Here is a 13660-nt window from a genome sequence, read left to right as displayed (position 1 = left end):
CAGCGCTTGATGACAGCGCGTGCAGGTCGCCCACTCTTTTAACTGAAGCGAGCGCCAGCAAGAGCGCGGTTTTGAGCGAGAGCTGCTTAAGGTGCACGGTTCGGAGAGGTTCGAACGGGGCACCCTTGAGTGCGTCCAGGACCGTGGCCAGGTCCCAGATCGGCACCGAAGGTGGGCGAGGAGGGTTCATCCTCCTAAGCCTCTTAGGAAACGAGCGATCAGATCGTTTTTCCCTAATGAATGTCCTTTATCAGGATTGTGTGACGCCGCTATGGCAGCCACATAGACTTTGAGCGTGGAGGGTGTGCGGCCCGCCTCCAGCAGCTCCTGCAAAAAGGCGAGTACACTTGGTATCTCGCACGTTTTGGGGATCAAACTCTTGGTATCACACCAGTCACTGAACACTTTCCACTTTCGGGCATACAAGCGCCTCGTAGAGGGCGCTCACGCCTCAGTAATGGTTCTCAAAACTCCACTGGGGAGGTTCTCGGGAACCTGTTGAGGGGCCATGCATGGAGGGCCCACAGATCAGGGCGGGGATGAAGAATCATCCCGCTGGCCTGTCCGAGGAGGTCTTGCCTCAGCGGAATCGGCCATGGGGCAGATTGCATCATCTGTATCAGTTCTGGAAACCACGTCTGGTTTTTCCAGAGTGGGGCTACCAGGAGCACTGCACATTTCACCTCCCTGATCCGACTGATGACCTGAGGTAGCATCGCGATCGGGGGAAAAGTATACAAGGGGCGGCTCGGCCAAACTTGGGTGAGCGCATCCGTGCTTTTTGAGAAGAAGAGAGGGCAGTGCGCGTTTTCCTTGGAGGCGAAGAGGTCGACCTCTGCCTCGCCAAAGGTTTGCCATAACCACTGAACCATCAGAGGGTGGAGAGACCATTCTCCTGGGAGAACCTTGTCTCTGGATAGCATGTCCGCTCCTTGGTTCAGGACACCTGGCACGTGCGCTGCCCTTAGCGGCGCAGGTGGTGTTGTGACCATAGGATGAGCTCCCTGGCCATAGAGTGCAGGGAGCTCGACCTGAGTCCACCTTGGCGATTTATATACGAAACTACCGTCATGTTGTCCGTTCGGACCAGGACGTGTTCGTTTTTTAGTTACGGAAGCAGGGCTCTGAGAGCCAAGGCGACCGCTTTCATTTCCAGACAGTTTATGTGTAGGCGCTTTTCCGGGTTTGACCAAAACCCGGAGACCGGTGTGCCCTCGTAAAGGGCCCCCATCCTATTTTGGAGGCATCTGTCATGATCATTTTTCTCCGCGTACTCACGCCCAGACTCACGCCGGTTTGATACCAGTTGATGGCTTTCCAGGGCATCAGGGCTTTTATACAGCTGTGATTCGCTCTGATCAAAAAGTGGCCCGAGCGCCACGCGTGAGTGGGGACACGGCTCTTGAGCCAGCGCTGGAGAGGATGCATGTGCAACAATCCTAGCTGGAGTACAGCTGATGCCGAGGCCATGAGACCGAGCATTCTTTGAAATCGTTTGACGGGGTGTGCGCGCCCATTCTGAACGATGTTGCAAGGCGTCGAATAGAGAGCGCGCGCTCTGATGAGAGGCGCGCTGTCATCTGCACTGAGTCTAGCACTATTCCCAGAAAAGAGATATTCTGGCTGGGGGATAGCACGCTCTTTGCAAAATTGATTCTCAGACCCAGGCATTCTAGATGGCTGATAATCCAAGATCTGTGCGTCATTAACTGGTCCTCTGATTGTGCTATGATTAGCCAATCGTCGATGTATTCAGTATTCGCACTCCCCGCTGTCTCAGGGGGGAAAGTGCCACGTCCATACATTTCGTGAATGTACGGGGGGCCAATGATAGGCCGAATGGTAGTACTGTGTACTGGTATGACTGTCCCTCGAAAGCGAATCTCAGAAAGGGCCTGTGATGAGGCGCTATCGGAATGTGAAAGTAAGTGTCTTTCAAATCCACTGATAGAAACCAATCCCCGGGGCGAACTTGCGCGAGGATATGTTTGGTTGTTAACATTCTGAACGAGCAAATCATTAAAGCTTTGTTCAGATGTCTGAGATCCAGGATGGGGCGAAGGCCACCGTCCTTTTTCGGGACGAGAAAATAGCGGCTGTAAAAACCCGCCTCGCTCAAAGAGGGAGGAACAGTTTCTATAGCGCCCTTCTCTATCAGTTTGAGCACCTCGGTGCGTAGAACATGTGACACATCTTTTCTCACTTTCGTCTCGACCACCGCTGAAAAGCGGGGTGGTCTGCGAGCGAACTGAAGTGAGTATCCGTGTTTTATTATGTTCAAAACCCATTTCGGCATGTCGGGGATTTTTCCCAGGCTTCTGCTCGCACAGATATGGGCTGAATGCTGGCTGGGGGCGTGTCGCAGTGACGTATGGGCCCCACCGGCAAATCGCTCTGTGCTAACACAGAGTCTACGGCTCTCAGAGGCGCAGGTGCGCGCTGAGCAGCCGTATTGAGTGCCGAGTGCAGGGGTGCGTGTGAGAGTACAGGCACGTGCGCTATCTCCGAGATGCTCACAGCATGAGTCGGAGAGATGCTTGAAACTGTATGAACAGTGTTTTGGGGTGGGGGTGCATACATCATAATAGGCACGCGCGCCACATTCATAAAGCTTTCCGCATTTAGCGGGGAGTTTCTTTGTCGCGCATTGCATCTGTGATGCTTGCGGCATGAAATAGAGAGCTGTTTGAAACTGTATGGGTAACTGTGTGTAGGGGTGCGTGCAGTACAGCAGGCACACGCGCTACACTTATAGTATTTCCCGTTTTTACTGGGGAAGTGTTTATAACTGTGGGAACAGTGCTTGTGTGTAGTGGTGCATACATGACAATAGGCACACGATCTACATTTTTGGGACATCCAGCCTGAACTGGGGAGGTATTTGGCACTGTTTGGACAGTATTGATATGTGGGAATGCGCACTTTAGTGTGGACATGTGAACCCTTAGTGACACAGGCAGAAAATGACTCTTTTCGTGATTTCTGTGTGTCGCCGTAAAAACGGCGTTTGATTGAAGGTGAGCGAGTTTTATGACTGGCCCATTGACTGCTGTATAGACATTTCCAGCCGCCTGTAAGGGGACTGGGTAATGTTTTAGATGTTTGAGAGAGAGCGGTCCGGCTTTTGCGAGACACGTACTCTCTCTTTTTCTTCCTGTTGCTAGGAAGACTTACGAGGCTTCGTGTTCAGAGTGATTCTGGGCCGAGGACCTCATTGCTCGTGCGGCTTTCTTCGGCCAGCGGAACGCGAGCGGCGTCGAGCATCCTTTTCAGGTCTGCTCTTCGGCTGGGAGACGGGCGGCTCTGCCCTGGCTCGCTGCTGCTGCTGGGCCGGTTTCTGAGACGAGCTGGAGCGCTTGGGCAGGAAGTGATGCATAACTTGCGAATTCTTCCGAGCCTCAGTGAAGCGCTCAGTGAATTCTCTCACCGCCGGTCCGAACAGGCCGCTTGGAGTGACAGGCGCGTCAAGAAATGGTGCCTTATCCGCGTCCTTCATCTCCGTTAGCGTTAGCCACAGATGGCGCTCAAGGACGGTCAAATTAGCCATGGCCCGGCCGATGGATTGGGCGGTGGCCTTTGTGGCTCGCAGGGCTACGTCCGTGAGCGCTGCGCAGGTCCTGAAAGCCTCGGGTTCAGGTCCAGACTCGTCCATGGTGCGGAGGAGTTTGGCCTGAAAAACTTGTAGGACCGCCATCGAATGCAGCGCTGACGCAGCTTGGCCGGCGGCGGCGTATGCGCGACCGGCGAGAGCTGAGGTGGTTCTGCAGGGCTTCGAGGGGTGAGAAGCTCTGGCCTTCCATCCAGCGGTGGAGGGTGGGCATAGATGGTTGGCCACGGTCTCCTCAAGGGGCGGAGTTGCCTCGTAGCCTCTTTCTCTCGCGCCGTCCACTGAGGAGAGCGAGGAAGAAAAAGAAGGTGTTACGTGGGAGTGTATTTGCTTTGTGTTGTTGGGGAAAACAGTGTATTGGTCTAGTTTTCCTTGGTGTGTTCTCTCTCTTTTCTCTCTCACTGTAATGATTCACAGGTGGAGCTGCTAACGAGTGACCTGATTGGTGACGAGAGTGTTTGGCGCTGTATTTGAGTCTCCTGAGTCATGGATCCAGGAGTCCCCGCTCTCATGGCTTCCTTGACGAAGAGTTGTGTTATTGTGATCTCTTAGTGCATGTTAAAGGCATTTGATGTGAATCACAATCTTATGTTAAGTTGTGATTTGTTATGTTAAATTTTAAGCTTAACATCCTAACCCTTATCTAACTGGAGCTACGGTAGGGAGGTGGATGCCTTTTGATTTATTCATTTTCTCTTGTTTATTATAGTTAGGGAGGGAAGCTTTTGTATTTTTGTTTCTTATCTGATTTCTAGGTTAGTATCTTTAAATTAGTTAGTTTTGTTTTATTATTTGTTTTGGCTGTTTCCCCTCCTGAAGCTTTAGGTTATTTCTTACTGACTTATGTTTAATAAATTTACTTTTGTTTTTTCACTTTAAAGTGTTTTTGGTGTTTTGGAAGCCTTGGGAGTGAGAGCGGGGAACTCCAGGGATCTTGTTGATCAGATCCCTGTTAATTGTTATGGATGGTTTTGTTCTATTTTGAATAGAGTTATGACTTAATACGTAACAAATGGGGGCTCGTCCGCCTGTTTTTTGTATTGATTTAACGAATGTTTCATGTTTTGATTTAACAAGTGGAAGTGGCCGCTTGTCAATTGTATGAGTAATGAACACGTGGTAAGATGTACTCCTATTTGTGTCTTGCTCATATAAAGTCTAAAGCAGTAACGATCATTAGTAATGGAGTTAGATGTCAGATCTTTTATATCAAAACCTACTATACAGCAGTTTGATGCATTTCGAAAGAAAGATCTATTACAGATAGCTGAAATTTTAGAGGTTTCTGTATTGAGCTCTGCACCTAAACAGGTAGTTAAAGCTGAAGTTTATGCTAAACTGGTTGAACAAGGTTTTTTTTCTGTTGATATGGAGAGCGAAATTGGGAAGAGTGATATTTTAGATACTGCTAAAACTGATTTGACATCTCAATCAGATCCTTTGCTCTTGTTGAAAGTAAAAGAAGTGGAGTTACAAATAAAACGACAGGAACATGAAAATCGTTTGGTACATTTACGTGAGCTAGAGTTGGTGTATGAGGAAAAGGAAAGGGAGCGTGCGTTTAATGCTGTTTCACCTTTTACTTGTGACTCCAGTCCCTTCATCTGTTCAGCCTGCTGCTGGTAACTTGTTTGATCCAAGTAGATACATTAAGCTCGTTCCTCCTTTTCGAGAGTCAGAGGCCGATGCATATTTTATCGCATTTGAGCGTATTGCTGCTAAACTAAACTGGCCTAACGATATGTGGGGGTTAATGTTACAATGTAGTTTAGTAGGTAAAGCTCAAGAAGTATGTTCTGCTTTGCCCATCGAGGAGTCGCTTGATTATGATTTGGTGAAAGCTGCTGTTTTGCGAGTTTACGAGCTTGTGCCTGAAGCGTACAGGCAGAAGTTTCGTAACTATAATAAATCGGCTAAACAAACGTTTGTGCAGTTTGCACGTGATAAGAGAGTTCTGTTAGAGAAGTGGTGCGCCGCTTCTAAAACTACTACGTTTGAGCAATTTCAAGATCTGATTCTGTTGGAGGATTTTAAAAATTGTTTTCCAGATAATTTAGTGGTTTATTTAAATGAACAAAAGGTTAAGTCCCTCTCAGCTGCAGCAGTGTTGGCGGATGAATATATCCTGACACATAAAACTGTTTTTTCTTCTGCTGCTAGTCCGAATCCTGGTACTTCGATGTTTCCATGTGTGCAGAAACCCTTGATGTACACTCGCTCAATGAAACCTATGGTGCGTTCTACAGCCCAGGGTAAGGAAGAGAGCAAGAGTGTTGAGAATAAAAGAGTTTGCTTTTATTGCTTGGACCCAAATCATCGTATTGTTGATTGTAAAGCCTGGAAGATTAAGAATTCTTCTTTCAAGCCTAAAAGTGTAGCTAATGTTGTTCTTGAGTCAATGTCTGGTGCTGAGAATTTTTCAGACAGTTCTGTATTTACTCCCTTTGTGTTTAAAGGTAGTGTGTCAGTTTCTCTGGATGGTACTGTGAATTCAATCACGATTTTGAGGGATACGGGGTCAGCTCAATCGTTCATATTGGAAAGTGCATTACCATTTTCAGATGTGACGTACACTGGGACTGATGTGTTGGTTCGTGGAATCGAATTGAATTGTGTTAAAGTTCCTCTTCATATTGTGTTTTTGACCTGTGATCTTGTTTCAGGTCCTGTAAAAGTGGGGGTACGCTCAAGACTGCCTGTAGAGGGCGTAAGTTTAATCTTGGGAAATGACCTGGCCGGTGCTAAAGTTTTTTCTCACCCAATTGTAGCGAAGAATCCGCTTTGTGATGGGGAGCTTGCCAGTCGATTCCCTTCAACATTTTCAGCTTGTGCTGTCACTCGTGCACAAGTACGCAAAAATGAGGATGTGATTGATCTATCTGACACTTTTATGGTTTCTCCAGATTCTCTGTCTGAGCTAAGGTTATCTGTGGATTCCAGTGGGGGTAACACAGATGAGCAACCTGATCAAGAAGCTTCCCTGACGATGGGGAGAGAACAACTTGGTAAAGCCCAGAAGTCTGACCCTTCTCTAACGCACTGTGTTGAGGCCGTGGAGGATAAAGTGAAAGGAGGTAATGTTGATGGTGTACAGTATTTCTGGGACCGAGGCGTCTTAATGCGTGAGTGGCTGTCTTGCAATGCAAAAGAGGCTGGGTTAAGTCCAGACTATCAGATTGTATTACCCTCTGGTTATCGAAAGGCTGTGCTTAAACTTGCTCATGACCACCCACTGTCTGGTCATTTAGGCAGTACTAAAACATTTATGCGAGTGGCGAAATATTTTTATTGGCCTGGTTTAAGATCTGCTGTGTCAAAGCATTGTCGTTCATGTCACGTGTGTCAACTCGCTGGTAAACCTAATCAAATAATTCGTCCGGCTCCTTTGCAGCCGATTCCAATGATGGGAGAACCATTTGAGCGACTCATTCTAGACTGTGTCGGCCCCCTACCGAAATCGAAGCGGGTTATCAGTATATTTTGACACTGATGTGTGCGACGACTTCGTTTTCCAGAGGCAATACCATTGCGTAATATCAAAGCGAAAACCATTGTAAAAGAGCTGATTAAATTTTGTTCAACGTTTGGGTTACCTCGTGTGATCCAGACTGATCAGGGAACAAATTTTAAATCTAAAGTGTTTGAGCAAGTGTTAAAGGGAATTTCCGTTAATCACGTAGTGTCGAGTGTGTATCATCCGCAGTCGCAGGGAGCTCTAGAGAGATTTCACCAGACGCTCAAATCAATGATGCGGGCGCACTGTGTAGAAGCCGGTAAGGACTGGGCTGATGATCTCCCTTTGCTTTTATTTGCGATAAGGAAACCGTTCAAGAATCATTGGGGTTTAGTCCTGCGGAGCTCATTTTTGGACATACGGTTCGGGGCCCTTTAAAGCTATTACGCGAGCAACTTGTTATTGATAAAACACCGCTTGTTCTTGTATCCGAGTATGTTAGTTCTATTCGTGAACGTGTTCGCAGGGCTTGTGAGATGGCAAAGAAAAATTTGGATGAAACACAGACTGAGATGAAGGAGCGTTACGACCGTAAAAGTGTCGCTCGTACTTTTCAGCCTGGTGAATCTGTTTTGTTGTTAATGTCAGTGCCAGGGTCTGCTCTGCAACCAAGATTTTCAGGTCCCTATAAGGTGATTAAAAAGTTGAGTGATACGAATTATCTGATTTGCACACCTGAACGTCGGAGGAAGTCGCGGATGGTTCATGTTAACATGTTAAAGTCTTATGTGACAGACGAATCTACCCTTGTTGTCAAGTCGAGTGCCGTCGTATCGTCGGTAGTAAATGAGGTTGAACAGGATTTTTCTGTACCTTGTGGTCGTTTGGCGAATTCCGTAATTTTAAGTGAGTTGGAGTCTCACTTAAATTATCTCGCTCCGGATCAAAGGAAAGATATCGTCGAGTTAATTGAAAGTCATTATTCACTCTTTTGTGACATTCCTTCGCAGACTACAGTAATTCAGCATGATATCGATGTGGGAAATGCGCAGCCCATAAAACAGCATCCTTTCCGGCTTAATCCGAAAAAGCGTGAGTTAATGAAAGCTGAGGTCGAGTATTTGCATCAGAATAACTTTGCGAGTCCCAGTCTGAGTGCGTGGAGTTCGCCTTGTTTGTTAGTTCCCAAGGCTGATTCGTCGGTTCGGTTCTGCACTGACTATCGAAAAGTCAATGCAGTAACTAAACCTGACGCTTTCCCACTTCCACGTATGGAAGACTGTATTGATCGTGTTGGTCCCGCAAAGTTTGTTACGAAATTAGATCTTCTTAAGGGATATTGGCAGGTTCCTCTTACCCCTCGGGCCTCAGAGATTTCAGCGTTTGTGACCCCTGACGATTTTATGCAGTACTCTGTTATGGCATTTGGAATGCGAAACGCACCGTCCACATTTCAGCGCTTAATGCGTATTGTACTAAGTGGAGTACAGAAGTGTGATGCCTATCTAGACGATATTATAATATATTCTTCTAGTTGGGAAGACCATTTGAGTTCTTTGCGTGAAGTGTTTTCACGTTTTTGTGATGCATCTCTGACGGTAAACCTAGCCAAATGTGAGTTCGCCAAGGCAACAGTGGTTTACTTGGGGAAAAGAGTGGGTCAGGGTCAAGTATGCCCGGTTGATGCGAAGATTGCATCAGTTGTGAAGTTTCCAGTACCAGTGAATAAGAGAGAACTACGTCGATTTTTGGGAATGGCAGGATACTACAGAGGGTTCTGTCGTAACTTTGCCAGTGTTGTATCACCATTAACCGATCTCCTCAGCACTGCTAGAGTATTTGTGTGGTCTCCTGCTTGTGAGCAAGCTTTTTGTGCAGCTAAAGATTTGCTATGTAATGCTCCTGTTTTGGCAGCGCCAGAGTTTACGCGCTCTTTCAAGCTGGAAGTGGATGCGTCTGCTACTGGGGCTGGTGCAGTTTTACTCCAAGAGAGCGAGTTGGATGTTGATCACCCAGTTTGTTACTTCTCGAAAAAGTTCACGTTATGTCAACGCAGGTATAGTACCATCGAAAAAGAGGCCCTTGCGTTGCTATTAGCGTTGCAACATTTCGAGGTGTATTTAGGTGGAAGTTCATTTCCAATTGTGGTGTATACCGACCACAACCCACTCGTTTTTTTGGCTCGTATGTCCAATTCGAATCAACGCTTAATGCGTTGGGCATTGATAATTCAGGAGTTTAATTTGGATATTCGACATCAAAAGGGTTCGCAGAATACTGTTGCGGACGCGTTGTCCCGAGTCTATGGTGCTGAAGAGTAAGATAATTGCTGTTGTGCAGTGTAGTAGATACAAACTTCCTGTTAGCATCTTTTTGGTGGGGAGGTGTTACGTGGGAGTGTATTTGCTTTGTGTTGTTGGGGAAAACAGTGTATTGGTCTAGTTTTCCTTGGTGTGTTCTCTCTCTTTTCTCTCTCACTGTAATGATTCACAGGTGGAGCTGCTAACGAGTGACCTGATTGGTGACGAGAGTGTTTGGCGCTGTATTTGAGTCTCCTGAGTCATGGATCCAGGAGTCCCTGCTCTCATGGCTTCCTTGATGAAGAGTTGTGTTATTGTGATCTCTTAGTGCATGTTAAAGGCATTTGATGTGAATCACAATCTTATGTTAAGTTGTGATTTGTTATGTTAAATTTTAAGCTTAACATCCTAACCCTTATCTAACTGGAGCTACGGTAGGGAGGTGGATGCCTTTTTGATTTATTCATTTTCTCTTGTTTATTATAGTTAGGGAGGGAAGCTTTTGTATTTTTGTTTCTTATCTGATTTCTAGGTTAGTATCTTTAAATTAGTTAGTTTTGTTTTATTATTTGTTTTGGCTGTTTCCCTCCTGAAGCTTTAGGTTATTTCTTACTGACTTATGTTTAATAAATTTACTTTTGTTTTTTCACTTTAAAGTGTTTTTGGTGTTTTGGAAGCCTTGGGAGTGAGAGCGGGGAACTCCAGGGATCTTGTTGATCAGATCCCTGTTAATTGTTATGGATGGTTTTGTTCTATTTTGAATAGAGTTATGACTTAATACGTAACAAAGGCTATAGGCGAGCAGAGTGCGGGGCTTTCCACGACTTTGTGAGCTCGTCGTGGACCTCAGGGAAGAAAGGAGAGGGTCTCTGTCATGGGGCCTGCCGGCGCCCCTGCAGGAACCACTCGTCCAGCCGGCTGCGGGCGGGTTCTTCCAGGGAAGACCAGTCGAGCCCAAGGTCTTCCACGGCTTTTGACAGGATACGGACGATTTCCAAGTCCATGCTGGCCAGTCGTCGGATGCAGCGTCAAGAGAGAGGCTGTCATCCTTTCCATCGTCGTCCCCTGATGTGCCGAACGAGACGAGACCCACCGCTTTGTTGGAGGGGTGCAGGTCCGCTCTCGTGAAATGGACTGGCAGCGGGGAGATTTCTGGTACCGGTGATGCACGCGGGGACTGGGCCGGCGTGACGTCACCGAAGTCGCCGTGCTCTGGCAGCCTCTGTGAGCGGCGCTTTTTCTTGCGCGGCTCGAACGGAGGTGGCTGCACGGTGGAAGCCGGCTCGTTTGCGGTGAAAACGGCAAAGCGAGCGTGCAGCTCGGCGAGGCCCAAGGAGTCGCATTCGGGGCATCCGCCCTGAATGAGTGCAGCTTCTGCGTGGTCCAGACCCAGGCAGCGAGTGCAGATGATGTGCCGATCTCCGTCGTGAAGAGGGCCTCTGCACGAGGCGCAGGCTGAAGGCATTTGAAACAACGCCTTGGAAAATTACTCTTTTACTTTTAAAAGCATCGCGGGGCGAGCGCTTGCAGTAAAGGATATGCGATGCGCGCCGGATGGTGTAGCAGAAGGCTTCGAAGGCGGCTGAAGGCGCCGGCGTCCTCTTAGCAGTCCCGCTGTAAGCTTGTCAACGGCGGCGAAAGACTCCAACACGTCGTTGATGTTGGCACGAGAAAACGTGCACGCGAGCAATCAAATTTGAGTTGTGTCAGTTACCTCCACGGTTTGGACTCAGCGTGCAGTTGCATCAAAAGCGGATCCTCAGAGTGACTCTCTGTCACTTCGGCCGGTGCACACGTCTCCGTTCCTTCTTCTCCGTTCCTTGGTGATGAACCGGACACGTCCACGGCGCGTAAAGGTAATTCAAACCTATTCTTTTCCGGGCCCATTATCCTTTATAATAACAGCAGTTCAGGCATTGAGTTGAAATATCTCTCAGGGCATTGTCAGTTTCGCTGAGGTGCCTACCGACAACTGCAGTCCTAGCTGCCTTCTTATGAACACCTCAGCGGAACAGTGCGAAGAGCGGGCTTGTAGCATCCCATCCCATCGCCCCTGGAGACTGAAGTGTCATGCAATAAATCACACACCATACATCACCGGTCTTTCAAATGTCACCTTGCTCTTACAGTGGACGAACGCCTTAACCAATAGAATTAACAGACCCATGTATAATTAGGTATTGATTTCAGAACTGAAATTACGACTGAATATATTCACTGGGTATGATTTTATATATATATATATATATATATATATATATATATATATATATATATATATATATATATATATATATATATATATATATATGTGTGTGTGTGTATAACAATTTTTAGTTTTACTCCGAATTTATTTTTGAGGACGACGAACCTCAAAAATAAATTCGAGTAAAAAAATTGTCCGAATTTACATAGGGAATTTATATATGTGAGAATATTTCCGCTAAAATTAACGAACAGGGCACTACTTATTTAAAATTGTTTAAAAAACAATCAATAAAATAAAAAAAATAAAAAAACGACAAATGTCACTCAGTATGGAACGGTTCGTAAAACATCTCTCATCTACGTTGCTTGCCATCGTGTTCACATCACAACAGGTGCTACAACATAATTTGTGTACGTCTAATCTTAATCCTACGATTTAGCATTAGTAGTTTAAAAGAGACAAAGTGTAAGGTTTGAATTCCACTCACCTCTTCAAAGACTGTGTTTTGTAATTGTCGAAGTCTCTGGACGCTTGTAATGCCAGTGTTTGATGACTCATATAGCTACACTGTAGCACTAATTGTAAATGTTTACGAGAAAAATAAAGACATTTTCAGTTGACCCAGTTATCTGTTCTCGGTCCCGTTGGCATGTGACAGCCACACTGTCACAGAAGCAGAGTTTCTTGAAGATCCATTAGGTCAAATGCTCGGTCCAAAAGCCAGTGTCATCTTACTTTTTATAAAAAGTTCAAATGTTTAACTGGTTTGTTCAGAAGTGCACCGGTCTCGCGCTCTCCTCGTGGCGTAACAGGCGTTTTCCGCCGCGCGCACAAGGATGTGTTGCATTTAAAATCCCTGTCGAATGTTCCCGGTCAAATTTACAAGCATCCTAAAAACGTATATCTCTTTCCTCCGTCAACTCAACAAAAACAAAAAAATTCAGTCGCTGTCTATAAATCTGCACATTTCTTGCGCTTCATAGGTTGGCACATGCCCTGCAGCCATTGAACGACTGAAGTGGTAAAACCGATTTTGTCCAGAATGTTTTTTCCCTCCTTCAGAGATCTGGCAGGTGTGTCAGTGAGAGTGGTGTAGGGTGGAGTTAAAAATAGACCAATGCTTGAATAATGTATCCATATTAGCAGACAGAGACAAGCGTTTCAAGGATGCCCTCAGTTGCAAAGATCTTGCATTCTGTGTGAGACCGAAGCAACATGTTCTCTTTGTTTAACCTATACCTGTTTTGCATAGGCCTATAAGACATAATAGAGAGGTAGGCAACTCTCTGCTGAGGATTACATCAGAGTACGGAGTAAAACTTTGTTCAATCATTGCTAATATTCTTCAGTCCTGGAAGAATCCTCATTTCAACTCGTTGAAATGAAAAGTATAGTTCTGAATGCCATATAAAGCAGTTGGTATGAGTGGAAATGAGCTACCAACTGCCTGCAATTAATTTTAATAAGTAGCTATGGTTGAAAAATGTCTGCTATGGCAGTTCACTGGCACAGTTGTCAAAACGACTGTGCACTTCATTAAGGTACACTGCTAACTCCCTATAGTATATTTTACCTATTGCAAGGTGCAGATTATCTACTGGGCACCTGTCAGATACACAGTCAACCACAGATGGTTTCATTCAGCATGTCATCTCCTCTTTTGTTGTACTTTCACAACTGATTTCAGAATTAGAGATTTATTATCATAGTTAAAATTCTAAGTGGAATTGTCTTTCATTTGAAAGTAGCAGTATTACATCATTATCCCTCTTTTTCTCAAAAGGCTTTGACTGCTTTTCCCAAAGATCTATTTTTCATGCATTTGCAATTATGTTGTATTCTTACTTATTAAAAACAGGATCACTGACACAATCTCAAAGGGTACAATTTTACAGTCTAATAGTTTGTGATTAAAAAAATAAAGCAGAATACTAAATGAGCATCAAGTTTAGTTGTTGTTTCATTTGCAGTTTATATAAAAATATATTGAATCCTCTGAGAACCTATAAAGAAAACAACACATAAATGTGTTTTTTAAATTTGTAACAATTATGTTAGCAACTGAAGCAGTGTTTGCGTAAAGACAGCAG

The 13660-nt window shown here is 45.6% G+C and overlaps 1 protein-coding gene across 1 annotated transcript in view; it reads right to left on the bottom strand.

The window, feature by feature from the left end:
* LOC127627917 (calcium-binding protein 8-like) overlaps positions 1-12205 on the bottom strand; it is a 75905-nt gene extending 63700 nt beyond the window's left edge. The window contains exon 1 of the mRNA XM_052104532.1: positions 12058-12205. Coding sequence (XP_051960492.1) covers positions 12058-12128 — 71 coding nt within the window. The 5' untranslated portion in view covers positions 12129-12205. The remainder of the gene's footprint in view (positions 1-12057) is intronic.
* Positions 12206-13660: the final 1455 nt, after the last annotated feature.

The sequence above is a fragment of the Xyrauchen texanus genome, chromosome 34 (genome assembly GCF_025860055.1).
Source record: "Xyrauchen texanus isolate HMW12.3.18 chromosome 34, RBS_HiC_50CHRs, whole genome shotgun sequence".
NCBI lineage: Eukaryota > Metazoa > Chordata > Actinopteri > Cypriniformes > Catostomidae > Xyrauchen > Xyrauchen texanus.
The sequence above is the reverse complement of the archived record's forward strand: the minus strand, read 5'-3'. Positions and strand labels throughout refer to the sequence as shown.